General features: G+C 31.1%; 2 protein-coding genes and 1 long non-coding RNA gene across 4 annotated transcripts; 2 read left to right on the forward strand and 1 right to left on the reverse strand.

Annotated features, from left to right (window-relative positions):
* Window positions 1-535: 535 nt before the first annotated feature.
* Window positions 536-2,704, forward strand: LOC149498115 (uncharacterized). Its single transcript, XR_016319454.1, has 3 exons — window positions 536-855; window positions 1,645-1,729; window positions 2,533-2,704. It is a non-coding gene; the product is annotated as an uncharacterized LOC149498115 (long non-coding RNA).
* A 4,980-nt stretch (window positions 2,705-7,684) lies between these two features.
* Window positions 7,685-8,149, reverse strand: LOC105635785 (agamous-like MADS-box protein AGL61). Its single transcript, XM_012218886.4, has one exon. The coding sequence runs from the start codon at window positions 8,147-8,149 to the stop codon at window positions 7,685-7,687; it is 465 nt and encodes a 154-aa protein (XP_012074276.1).
* A 713-nt stretch (window positions 8,150-8,862) lies between these two features.
* On the forward strand, window positions 8,863-13,304 carry LOC110009660 (uncharacterized). 2 transcript variants are annotated; one of them, XM_020679994.3, is made up of 7 exons: window positions 8,863-9,019; window positions 9,476-9,610; window positions 9,919-10,001; window positions 10,735-10,899; window positions 12,000-12,110; window positions 12,700-12,766; window positions 12,846-13,304. In XM_020679994.3, exons 2-7 carry the CDS (start codon window positions 9,487-9,489, stop codon window positions 13,124-13,126), a joined length of 831 nt encoding a protein of 276 aa, XP_020535653.1. In that variant the 5' UTR covers window positions 8,863-9,019; window positions 9,476-9,486; the 3' UTR covers window positions 13,127-13,304. The 2 variants fall into 2 exon arrangements, with proteins under 2 accessions (XP_020535653.1, XP_020535654.1); XM_020679995.3 differs by lacking the exon at window positions 8,863-9,019 and adding an exon at window positions 9,026-9,168.
* Window positions 13,305-13,518: the final 214 nt, after the last annotated feature.

Here is a 13,518-nt window from a genome sequence, read left to right on the forward strand (position 1 = left end):
TGTAACAACTTGGACCTAGTATCTAATCGAAGATTGAAGTATTAGAAGAGCTTATATATCTAAAAAAAAATCATGCAAAAGGTTGGTTAAGACACGCAAGATTCCTCTGAGTATACAAATGAAATCTAACCACATATGCCTCCTTGGAATTATATCTTTTAAATCCAATTATTATCTTCCAAATCATACAAACTGAGCAAAATGTAAATTATTTTTCATAAAAGTAATAATTTTGACTCTATAATTATTATGAATTTATTTTTAAATAAAAGGGAAGTAAATGATGCACTAAAAACATGAAATACCCCGAATTTTTATTTTCAAAACATTTTCCAATTTAATTTAACGAACCGACAGCCTGGAAATTGCTATTAATATTTTAGTGCGAATACTATGAGAAATCGAATCGAAAACCGATTGAAAAAGCCGAAACCGGTTGAAAATCGAAGATTTGGGCCGAATCGAACCGAATCGAACCGGTTCGACCCAAACCATCTAGAAACATCCTTTTCCCTTTATCTTCAACGCCTATCTCCTTCACTCTCACCATTTCTATGCCACCTCCAGCCCACCACCGCACCACCACACCTCCCTCTCTTCTTCTTTTTCTTCTTCTTTTTTTCTTCTTCTTTCTTTCTTTCCTTTTTCTTTCTTTCTTTCCCTTTTCTTCTTCCCTGCAACTGGGTCTGCGTCACTGCCAGCGACTGCAGCAGCTCCAGCAAGCCTCTGACCACCGGATTGCGCCTCTGCCGCCGCTCCAGCGTGCCTCCGACCACCGACAGCCACTGCTCTCCGATCCGGCACACGTGGCAATTTCCGATCTAGCAGAAATTCAACAAAAAAAATTATATTGGGGTATAAATTAATTTAAATATATTTTAGTTAATGAATTTAATTTTATTAATGATAGTTACTTAAATTTAGTTAGTTTACTTTTAATAATTTTAGTTGACTTAGTTAATGTTAGTAAAATTAGTTAATTAAATTAATTTTATTATTTGAAGTTAATTAATTTAGTAATATTAGTTAATGAAATTAATTTTATTACTTGTAGTCAATTAGTTTAGTTAAGTTCATGTTAGTAACGCTAGTTAATTAAATTAATTTTATTATTTGTAGTTAATTAATTTGGTTAATTTAATTTGATAATTGTGAGTAGTTAACAGTGTTATAATTTTAGTGTTGATTTAATTAAGGTAGTTTAAATATAATGTTATTGTAATGTATAATTTGGATTGTGTGGTGATGTTGAGATTAAAGGAGGATGGGAAAATGTTGTTTGATTAATTGCCCGATGGATGGGCTGTGTGTTTTGATTGATAAATATATAATAATATTGTTGATATTTTAGCAGGTAGATAGTCTAAATTTTAGGGGAGATGCTGCCGAAATTTCGGTAGAAAATAAATTAATTATAGAAATTAAATTACTTAATAGAGATTAAATTATTTATAGAAATTAAAAATATAGAATAAGATTATTAGAGTGATAAATAAATAAGGAAACCCAATATCTGTATCTATAAATATATATATATAGTTTAAATTAATAAATGAATTAAATGACTGCCAAAACTAGTAAACGAATATAAAATAGAATCTTCAAATTTAAAATTCTTACTTAGAATTCTATTGTTTATTATAGAGGTTTATAAAATTTCGAAATGCGAGGACGAAAGCTGGAAGCATGGAGTGATAAAGACAGTCCTTTTAAAGGACAATAAAGAAATGTGAGTAGTGTTAGATAATTCGCTTCATCCGCCTGCATGCATGCATTCACGGCTAAATGTTATCATGCATTATTTTATTGAAGTGCCATATTATGATGCACTATTTGTTGATAGTAAAAATTGTTTGATTACTTGTGCTATGAATATACTGTGCCTTGTTTGTGTGGAATTGGGATGAAGTGGACCACCATGGGTTTGTGAGGACGGTCTGTGATATGGATCCTGAATATGATATGATATTGACCGTCGGCCGGGAAAATGGGAGATCGGCGCCCCCGTGTGCACCTGATGATATGGATTGTATGGAAAACCACAGGATGGCTTCTTGTTGTTGCGCACCTGATAATCTAGATTTGATTGTAGCCCGCAGGGTGGCCTCCTGTTGTGAGCACTTGATGATCTAGATTGGATGGAGACCACCGGGTTGCCTCCTGTGGGTATGGAAAAGAAAAGAGAGAATAGAAAAACAATGAGAGGACTGGTCAGTGAGGATTAGACCAGTTGGCCGTATGGGGGATCGGCTCCCCGGTGCACATGTATGAGAGGGCGAGCCATGTGTGAGGACGGCTCGTTGGGGTTTCAGGTGGTGCCACTGACTAATTTCCACGTGATGTGATTATATGAAGGTGATGATACTTGTGATTGCTGCTGTATTGCCATTTGTGTGACAAACTGCATGATCATATAATTAAACGGTAACTAGATAAAAATATTTAGCTTCTGTGTGATTGTGTGGGGTGAGAGGGTTATCTAACCCTACTCATTGAGTTTGGCGCTCACCCCTGCCTACTATTTTTTTTCAGGTAATAGAAAGAAATAAAAGCCTTGTGGAGTTGAGACACTTATTGTAGAAGACTTTTAATGATAGAAATAACGATGTAAATATAAAGGTAGAGTTCCGCAATTGTATTCCAGTTGGGTTGTAAATAAATAGTAAAAGTCCATATTAAATATATGAACTGCATTTTGAGTTAATGGGCCTGAATCTATAATTATGAATAGAAGGTGAGATTTAAATAAGTTAGGCTTACTACGGGCTTCGGGGGCCTTAAGCCCACCCAGGTCCTAGGGCCGGTCCGGTCCATGGAAATGGGTCGTGACAAAACATTAATAAAAATAATTATATTTTGTACCTAAATAGATGTAATATCTACCATGAAATTTTACCTTTAAAAAGGAAAAGAACAACAAAAAAGATGACAAAAAATTGAAAGCTCCGATCCTTCATTTCTATTCTTCCTATGATTCAAGTGATGTGAATTGAGAATCTAACATGATCATGTAATTGTTCGTTCTCTCTCTCTCTCTCTCTCTCTCTCTCTCTCTCTCTCTCTCTCTCTCTCTATATATATATATATATATATATATATCATTATTTCCCTTTATTTATCCAAAGAAAATACTAAAAATCTAAAAATGGAAAGGGAATTAATAATACAAACCAAAATCAGCTGTTGATATATTTTTAGTTGCGCGTGCTACATCCACAATACAAGTTTCTAATTCTATTTTTATCCATTATAATTATATGTTCTACATTCTTTTTATTTCAAAAGACTAGTCACATCTGGATATTTCACGTCATTTAAAAAAATAATTTAATTTGTTCAAATTACTATAAATTATCAAGTGAATTGACTATACTCTCTTAGTTTACAATATTCAAATAGTAAAAATATTTATTTTTTGTTAAATACAAAGGGTAAAATGAAAAAATAATTTATTATCTGTTACACGTATTTGGAATTATAATACTTTCTCAATTGTGACAAGGGTAAAATAAAATCCTAATCCTAATATATAAGAATCCATATTATACCAAATCATATTAATTCGTTATTAAAATATGTGTATGCCAAACGAGATTTCACAAGAAACTACCTTAAAAGAATAATATACTTCTATATGTGTTAGAATCCATATTATGTCCAATTTAAGGCAACTTGGAGTTTTTTTTTTTTCTGGAAAGATTCTTTATAAATAATTGCATTCCAATTGGACATTATCAATAAAAGATGGACGAGTAGTAAATCCATTTCATCGGACCAGATATAGAACCAGCTGCTCTAGCTAATAAATTAAATGTGCAACCTAGTTCGCCGGTCGTTTAACAAAACCAAAGGATAATGAGGAAAACTCCAAAGCAAGAGTTTTACAATCACTTTACTTCTAGCATAGTTTGATACTTGTATCAAATACTACTAAAAACGAGACATTCTGTGTCTAAAATGACGAATGATACTTTTTTGTATAGAATTACAATTAGAACATAATTTAACAGGCCAATTGAGTCTTAGCATAATAGTCAAGACAAATATCATTTACGTCTTGATTTTAAATTCACCTTCACTTATTTTAATTTGTAATCAATATAGAAAATCAAGCTACTAATTGAAGATTATTAAATTTCTTACAAAAGTAAAGAATAATGGTTGCAATTAGATATAGAAAAATCAACTTGTACTTGATAATTCTAAATGAAAGAATTAGTTATATCAATTAATTGTCTATAGATTTACTATAAGTAGCATATATAGCAATTATCCATCACATAGTGATATTCTTTCTTCTACAAAGTGCAAAGAGATAGTAAATCTACTACCCCTGTTTATTTATTATTATTTGATAAAATATTAAAAATTAATTAAAAATAAAAAAATTTTATCATTTAAATAGCAAAAAAAAAAAAAAAAAAAAAACTAATACGAAGTCTTCAACATATCATCTATAGTGAGTCCAAAAATTGTTAGTAAAATTCAAACAAGTTCTTGATAGCCAAAGAAAATAAAATTTATTTGATATATAAATTTTTATGTATGTCCAAACTTTAATGTTAATATTTGCCTAAAATCTAAATGGCAAAAAAAAAAAAAAAAAAAAAAAAAAAAAAAACCTCCTAAATTTTAACTACTTTTATAGTTTAGGTCAATTCTTTTAATTTTAGCGATAATGCTTTGAATTTATTTTATTATTACAATTATGACCTCCATCCTTTGTTCGTTGGGTCACGTTTTAATGTGTCCGCGTTTTGACACGTTAGAGCCATGTTAGAAAAAGAAGGCTAAGTAATTAAAAGAGCTTTACAGTTTTAGTCAATTCTTTTGATTTGTCAATTGATGCCGTTATTTTTCAATTTTTTGCTTTTTTTAAATATTTAATTTTTACAATTTATTTATTTTAAAATAAATTATTTCGGATTACTATAATTTATCTTTTATTTTCAAAATTTAGAAATTTAAGTTACATGGATATATAATGTATTTTTGTGTCATAATGTTATTTTAATATTTTGAAATTAAATTCTTATTTTTATATTATTAATTATTAATTAAGTGAATAATTAAATAATAAATTTTACATGATAAACTGATAGACCATAATTTGAAGAATAATTCAAGAAAATCTAATTTTATATGATTAAATTATAATTGATTATATGCTTGGTATGTATATGCAAGTACTATATGAAGCAACTTATATGACATTTTAAAAGTTAAAAAAAAAAAGATTGAAATTGTAAAAATATCCAAAGTTCAGGCTTTTTTTATCATTTAGCCTTGTTTTTTTGTTGATGTGGCCTGGTGATGTGCTGCTAATGTGTGGACTCCATCACCGGCAACATCAACAACTTCGTAATGGACATAAGATGGAGGTTATAATTGCAACGAAAAAGTAAATTCACTGTATCATATTGTTAAGATAAAAAAATAGACTAAAATTGTAAAACCAAGCAAAGTTCAGGTTTTTTTTTTTATCATTTAGCCTTAGTATTTATATAATTATAGATATAATACTTATTTAATAAATTTTTATGCTGCACAATCAACTTCTTAAATTAAATTTTATAATTATGATATTTTATAATTTTATTTATTAGCTAATAGAATTTATATTTAAATAGAAATTAAAATAACAAATCAAATTAAATTGTCTTTATTTTTTCAACTAATAAAATTAAAAGCTTTAAAAATATTCTCGTCAAGTCATAACTTTAGCAGATTACTTTTGTCAATCATAATATTCTCCCTCTGCATTCTCACTTTTATATATGCTAATACTTAAGAATGTGCGTTGCATGTGTTGCTTCTCGTTATAGGTACTTGTTGTTTAATTTATGATTTTTATTATTTACCAATAATGATGTTCATCATTATTTTAATTTGCAATAAAACAATTGGATATAATAAAATATAAAGATAAATAAAATTAAAAAGCCAATTGATAGTAATATAAAATATTTATTACAATTTGATTTCTTCTATTTTATGTTTTTTATATAAAATTTGAATGAAAATATTCATAAATACAAAAATCCACAACTAGATATTCATAAAGATTAAAAATCATATTTACATTTATTATTAAAAATATTAAATCACAATTATCAATAGTGAGTATAAATGACATGCAAAACATGTTGTTAAAAACTAGGTTATTTTAAAAGTTTCAAAAAGAAAATAATAGGCAATCGTATTAAAGAGAAGAAAAGAATTACAAAATAAAAAATTTTTAAAGAAAAAAAAATATTAGTATTTATTTTGAAAATAACAAAGGAACATAAATAGAAAAAAATTACAACAATTAATTTCTTTTTCAAAATTTTTGTCTCTCTCATTTCCATTTTTTATTAATAAACTAAAATTTCTTAATTATGTTTATATATTATATAAAACTGTTATAATATTTTGTCATAAATGAAATTTTTAACTATCACCTTCTTAAAAAACAAAAAAAGGAAAAAAAAGGAAAGAATTTTGTTTTGGATATAATGCTTTTTATTCATAGGGCTTACTTTCACACATGGTACCTCGAATATAGGACCTAAGAAATTGACATTCCTAAGTTTTAGTTTGCCACGTAAGTATATATCCACTTTAATTGATGTTTCAAAAAAAAAAAAAAATCGTCAGTTTTGACATTGAAGATTTGACGGAATGCTGACGTGAAAAAAAAGAATAATTGTGGCAGTAAAAAGTATGTCATATCGCCTCACTCTAGTCAACTTTTTGACTCAAAGTATAAAGGAAGAGAGAGGTCAGGAGAGAGAAAAAACTTTGAGTCAAAAAGTTGATTGGAGCGAGGTTATGTGGCATAATTTTTACCGTCACAACCATTCTTTCTCTTCCACATCAGCGTTCCGTTAAATCTCTAACGACAAAACTGATGAATTAATTTTTTTGAAACGTCAATTAAAATCAATATATATTAACGAATAAAATTTAGGAACACCAATATAACAGAGTCTACAGTCGAGAGGCCAAAAGTGATATTAAGCCTTATTTATAGTAGATGTTGATGGACAGGTTGGTGGTGTTTAGTGGAGATGGGACGAGTGGTCTTCCTCCATTAATTTGCATTCCGTGGGTGTCAGGCAACTTATATTTTTAATGTACAGTATATTTTTATTTTTTTAGTAAAATTAGGAAACAGTAGTGTTTCAAGATTTGGGGCTGTCGGTGGTGCAAGTTTAATTTATGGTTTGGAAATTATATTCTTATTTTTATAAAAGTTGAAATTGCGCACTAATTCAACCAATAAATTGATATAATTTGTAACCTATAATTTTAATTTTAGCACTCATTTTCAAAAAGTAAATGGTTTTCAAAAGAAAAAAAATTATTGATTTGTTTATTAATGTCAATCATATTATAATATCTTTAATTATTATTTTAACAATTAAACAAGTACCAGTCATAAGTGTTGATTTTATCCTCTTTAAAAATTTCTTAATTTCAGCTTTTAGCCTGAGAATTCTCATACTTGAATCTGCTAATAGGTGGAAGAATTTTATCAATTTCAATTCATAATTTCATATATAACATTGAACAAAAAACAACAATGGCTTCCTTCACCTTGAACCATACACTAACTATAAGGAAAAGAAACTGTTAGTTGTAATTAATTGCAAGAATCACTAAAAAGAAACCCGGGAGCCAAAGAACAGGATTTACAAGATCAAGAATCTTGCGACAAAAAATTCCTCAAAGCAACTCTTCTCATCTGCATATCTTCCAACCGGTAAACCACATTCTTCATCAATTCCATTAAAGAAATCCGGAATTTCAGAAGCTCATTCATGTCCATTCCTTCCACTGATTCCTCCCACCAATTAAATTCATCTCCTCTAGTTTCTTCTTCAAGAATACTACTCTGTGTGTCTCTTGCAACTGAAGAATTCGAATTTTCATTCAAAAACCGATCGATTACAGTGTCTGGATTAGGTTTTCCAAACGCATGAGGCCTTCCATATGGAGAAAAGGTGATGACGGTGGCATTGGCGCCATTGCAGACGGTACAGAACTCGTCGGCTTTCTTGAAAAGGCCTTTGCGACGCTTAGTGAAGGCGGTTTTGAGGTGGTGTTTGCTCTCTATTTTCTTGATTTCGATTTTCTTGCGTCCTGTTCCTCGTTTTCCTGCCATGTTTTGTAATAGAAAACCGATTATTGTTGGTCTAAGATTTGGAGACAGGAAGTTTCTTTATATGCAGCAAGTCCTGTTGAAAATAGGACGAATTGGTGAGTTCAGATAGGGAAGAAAACTGAAGAAAGTGCCGTTGAGCATTAATGAAAGAGATCCAGATATTAATACTTGATTTATTTTTAGAATCTTTTAGACACACAAATCGGGCTGAACTTGTCTGGTGAATTTAGGTTGAATTAAAAAAAAAAAAAAAAAAGAAAAAGCTTGGTTATATTTCTTTTCTGCTCATTTTAGATTGGGTCGAACTGTTTACAGCCCTAAATTGAACAGCCATTAGGCCGCGTGTAGCGCCTTGGGCCTTGGGCGCGGCCCATATTAATTATCTGATAATTGTTTAACCAAATAATTGATTTGTTGAATTTTTTTTTTATTCATTAATTTTCTAAACCCTAATTAACCAAATTAATAAATATTTTATTACCCTCTGCGTCTTAAAATATAAATTGCTTAAGACTTTGTAGGAGATTAATGATAATTTAACCGAATTACCATTTATTTCTTCTAGATACAATATAAAGATATGAGATTAGATAATGATATAAAATAAAAGTAATTTGGTCAAATTATATTTAATTTTATTATAATTTAAAAAATTAATTGCTGTTTAATCACCGTGTAAAATCAATTTATATTTTGGAACCGATAAAGTTTTATATCCTTAGAAATAAACCGTACCAGAATTACTATCAAAATAAGGCCATAAGCCCACTACACAGACACCCATCTGCTGCGGCGCTGGTTTTAGGCTTTTAGCCTTAGCGCACACGGTCTCTGAAGCCAACTCTTCTACTATTTTCTTCCGTCGATCAGGTAATTTTCTCGTTTTTCTTTCCCTGCCGCTTACCCTTTGTTGTTTGTTCTCCCAATCACTGAGGAAAACTAAAGGAAATTAAAATGACGATTGTTCTTCAATGATATTTGAGTTCTTAACAACAAAAAGCTCACTATATTACATCCAGGCAAGTAATTTTAAATAGTTATTTGATTTGATTATTTCTTTAGTTGGTTTAAATTTGCTCTTTAATGGTTTGGGGAAGTTAATTTTGTCAATTTTATTGATTTAAATTGGCATTTTTGTTTTTCATTTGTAAGGTTTAGGGTTTATGATTAAATTATTCTCGTTACCCACAATCACTGTTAGTATGATTTTAGTATCTTTTATTTTCTTTCCTTTTTATTTAATTACATCTTGCATTTCTCTCAATTTGTGCTTGCAAGTATGGTACTTTCTTTTTGATGATAGAAAAGGTTGCTCTGGTGATTCAGGGTTTAGAGTCATGGTGGGCTGGCATAGACATTTGCAATCCTTACTTCGCCAGGTTGGAAAAAGGCTGGAGCATAATTACATTGCTTCTGCAAAATTTTCTTCTTCTTCCTGTGTGGAGTCTGCTTTTTTACAAGGTTAGCTCGTTTAAAACCTCCCATTAGATTATCAGTAAATTGTTGGTGTGTAAGCTCTGGGTTTGAGGCTTTCTTGTTATAATTCTCCTATGGACATGGCATAATATATATATATATATATATATATATATATATGCTCATTCATACATCAGTACACATGTTATAATCTTAATTAATCTTGTTCAAAAATGCAAACAGGCATAGAAGACACAAAAATAATAATAATAATAATAATGAGTGTTCACATTTTTCTATCTGCTTTAAAAAACTTTTATTCAGAGTTGGAGAAAAATGGATTGTCTTTGCAGGAAAATTACCATATCTACAGAGATTATGGAAATCACCTTCTGCCAACATCTCAAGGCCTTTCTATCAGTATTTGCAACAGTCGGTAATGCCATTTCCACTGATCAATTCATGTCTTTTGGCTGCTGTTTTATTTATATGAATCTCAGGTTCTTCATACCCTTAGTCACCTTATTAGACAGGACAAACCTCAGCATGCCAAAACTTTTATTAAAAATGTTGGTAGGTGTTCAGAATCTAAAGCATGTTTGATAAAACTGTGCATGGCTTTGACATGGGTATACATCCTTGGACATTTTTGGAGCTGACATTTAAGAAATTGAAAATGTGAGAGAGCAGAAAATATGATTGTCAACTTATATTTTCCCTATACTTTTTAAGTTACCAATTATTGGATCCATTTATGATTTTGTCTGTATGTCTTCTGTTCCTTGATGTTGTATAATTTTCACCTATATCCTTGCTTATGAAACATCATATTGGTTGCTCGAGTGCTTACTATTTGATGGAAGCATCTTTGACTATAATTTTATGATTTAGAATGGATTCTTGGCTCGAGGCATTTGCCAAACCAAGAAATTGTTTACGGGCACTTGCCCGAAGTGTTATAATGCATCACCAATATGAAATGAAAACTACATGCTGTTGTTTAAGGATTTTTATTTTTTTTATTTTTTTGACATGGGAGTAGGTTATTTTGCCATCGGCTGCACAGTTAGATATAAATGGATGTTTTTTGAATTCACCTAACTGCAATAGCTTATTGAGATGATGCACATAACTGAATTATAAGTTCACTCTGTCTTTCATGGTTACAGGGCATCTCCAGTTCAAGGAAATTACTAGCAGGTTCTTCAGAGGAAACACCAGTTCATTCTCCATTGACTCCTGCATTAACTCCATTAAGCAGTGGAACAACTAAAGAACAGAGGGCTGTAACTAAACCATCAACGGTTCAAGCAGTGCTTAAGGGCATAAAACAGGTGTGAGATGCTATATCACTCTTGTGCACAATGTTTGATTTAGTTCTCGCGCAATCCTCTTTTCTGCTCAAGTCCTGAGTGATTATTTCTACATAATCCACAAATCATTGTTAATTATAAAACTAACACAAAATTTAAAGTAGGTGACATGTCTTTCATATATTATCCATAAACTATTGAAATTTGTCAAAATACGTGGTAGGATGATCCTTCTTTCTTCATATTTCAACTTCTCTGAGGTTGCTTTGTTTGCTACAGCAGATAAAGATCATTGTATCGTTGCTGGTGATGCAACTATAGGAAGCACATTATCTCGTTTTATGGTGTCTAAATTTGATGCCTTGTATGCAGACTTGGACTTCTCAGTTACAAAAGAAAGGGAATGGTCTAAACTTTGCAGTCGTTCAAGTTACTGATTTGAGCTGTGTGATCTGAATAAGTCAAGCATATATACTAGTAGTCTAAGTACAGATACTGTATTTGGATACATGCAGTTTAGAAAACATGGAAATGAATGGGACCTGTCTTGTTCGCTATTACTTTGAATGAGAATATTGTCCTGGTCATTTGTTAAGCTTACAATTGCTAATTGTCCGAAATAATTTGATTTCTTTGCTGAAAACTTGCAATTGAAGGTTAACCTTGATGGTTGCTCCAGCAACCAAGTTCATGCAATTAAGTTAGCAGTTGAGTAGTCCCTCTGTGTATCAACGTTGTTAATGTTTCATATTTGTTATGCATTTTGTTTAGTATGATAGCTTTCTCTCATACTGCCATTGCTAGTTCATATGAATATATTTACCATTAAAAATGTGCATATTTATAAAGGGTTTCACAAAACAAGTTGACATGGTAAAAGCGATAACCACGGAAAAAGTTACTGCTAGTTATTATTGTAATTCAACTGAAGCAACTTGAACTATGGACAGCTTTTCTTTTTTTTGGTCTGATAAAAATGTAGTCTTATAGCTCTCTTTCAACAGCGAGATGCTAATGTTTTTTCGCTATTTGAAATTTAAGTGCATGTTAAAGATAGGACAGTAGACACTCAGACAGGGTGCACCTTAATTGTCTGATTAATCTTAGATGGATGGTTTCAGAGTCCTAAGAAGCTCAACTTGGTTGCTGCACTAGTTCGTGGTATGCGGGTTGAAGATGCATTGTTGCAGTTGCAACTTACAATAAAGCGAGCTTCAAAAACTGTATACCAGGTTATACTACCATTCTACAGTTTGTTGTTTTATCTGAGTGGCAAGATATGTTGATAGATTCATTTAAACCATAGTTTGTTTTCCTATTCCCCTGGAAAAACTTACTTGGAAAGAAAGAAAGGGGAGAAGCCTTTTTGAGGATAAACTCATAGAAATGTGCTTTTAACATATAACATACTGAGTGAGTCTAGGTCTCAAATTAGTCTTTTTGAATCTGGATGAAATAGTTTATTAATTAAAGAAGAAAACTATTGACTCTTAAGGGAGCAGGAAAGGGAAAGAAAGTAATGTGCCTGATGAAACAGAGTCACATTCTCTCTCTCCCTCTCTCTCTCTTTCTCTCTCTCTCTCTCCTTTTAGTGAAATATTTTTCAAATAGCTTGCAATCATATTTGATGATTAAGTATGTTTGTTATTGAAATCATGTTAATATTTATGGGGGGCATGTTCATGCCTGAATTTCAAATGCTGTTCCAGGAAGAACTTGGTGTTTATGCATTAAGTTTTGATGGCTTATCCAGAATTTCTGGGAAGAAAGAATGATAATCCTTTTGGATATTATAGAAATTAAAATTTTTGCCTTGTGCAGGTTATTCATTCAGCTCGAGCAAATGCAACTCATAATCATGGGTTGGATCCAGATCGTCTTCTTGTTGGTAAGTAATGGAAGTGAATTTGCTGCCTCGACTTTTATTAGAACTCTGCTTATCCAAATTTCCCCCTTGATATATGTAGCTGAGGCCTTTGTTGGAAAGGGATTTTTTAAGAAGAGGACTTCTTACCATGCAAAGGGGAGAGCTGGAATTAAAGTGAGACCAGAGTGTCGACTGACTGTAGTAGTGAGAGAGACAACCCCTGAAGAGGAGGCTAAGATTGCCAGGCTAAGAGTGCACAATTTCCGCAAGCTCAGTAAGCGGGAAAGGCAGCTTGTGCCACACAAGCTTATTGAGACCACTCCAATTTGGAACCGCAAAGGCAAAGCTGCTGGTCGTGAACCAAGTGCTGTGGCTGCCTGAAAACTCCAAGTGGCAACAGAAAGTTTTGTAGAAATTCTGAAAACTCCATTTCATGCCTTTTTAGCAACTTAATAGAGAAAGTCTTGTAGAATTGCATATGATGCCAGTTTGCTAGAAAGCAAGGAATATTGTTTTCATCTCAGATAATGGCTACATGCATTCTCAGATTCTTTCTTCAGTGTCCATTTTTTATTTTCTACTGAAATGTTTTTGGATTTTAGTATTATTATTTATGATGAAGAATAAGATTTTTTTTTTAAAATTTTTTTTTTGCCTTTCCCTTTATTAATTCATTGAGTAGGGATAAGAGCTCATGAATTTTGATAATGAAAGCAATATAATACAGGCATGTAGACTTTTAAAATTGAGAGCAAAGTCTAAAGAAAGTTTTC

This window comes from Jatropha curcas, chromosome 2 (genome assembly GCF_041381405.1).
Source record: "Jatropha curcas cultivar XTBG-Jc1 chromosome 2, XTBG_Jcur_1.0, whole genome shotgun sequence".
In the NCBI taxonomy this organism is placed as follows: Eukaryota; Viridiplantae; Streptophyta; class Magnoliopsida; order Malpighiales; family Euphorbiaceae; genus Jatropha; species Jatropha curcas.

Bases quoted from the DNA above. Each gene is read 5' to 3' on its own strand.
- LOC105635785 (XM_012218886.4), bottom strand. From the start codon at position 8,149: ATGGCAGGAAAACGAGGAACAGGACGCAAGAAAATCGAAATCAAGAAA.
- LOC110009660 (XM_020679994.3), top strand. From the start codon at position 9,487: ATGGTGGGCTGGCATAGACATTTGCAATCCTTACTTCGCCAGGTTGGA. The intron at 9,611-9,918 runs GTTAGCTCGTTT...TTGTCTTTGCAG, and splicing joins GGAGTCTGCTTTTTTACAAG to GAAAATTACCATATCTACAG. The intron at 10,002-10,734 runs GTAATGCCATTT...TCATGGTTACAG, and splicing joins ATCAGTATTTGCAACAGTCG to GGCATCTCCAGTTCAAGGAA.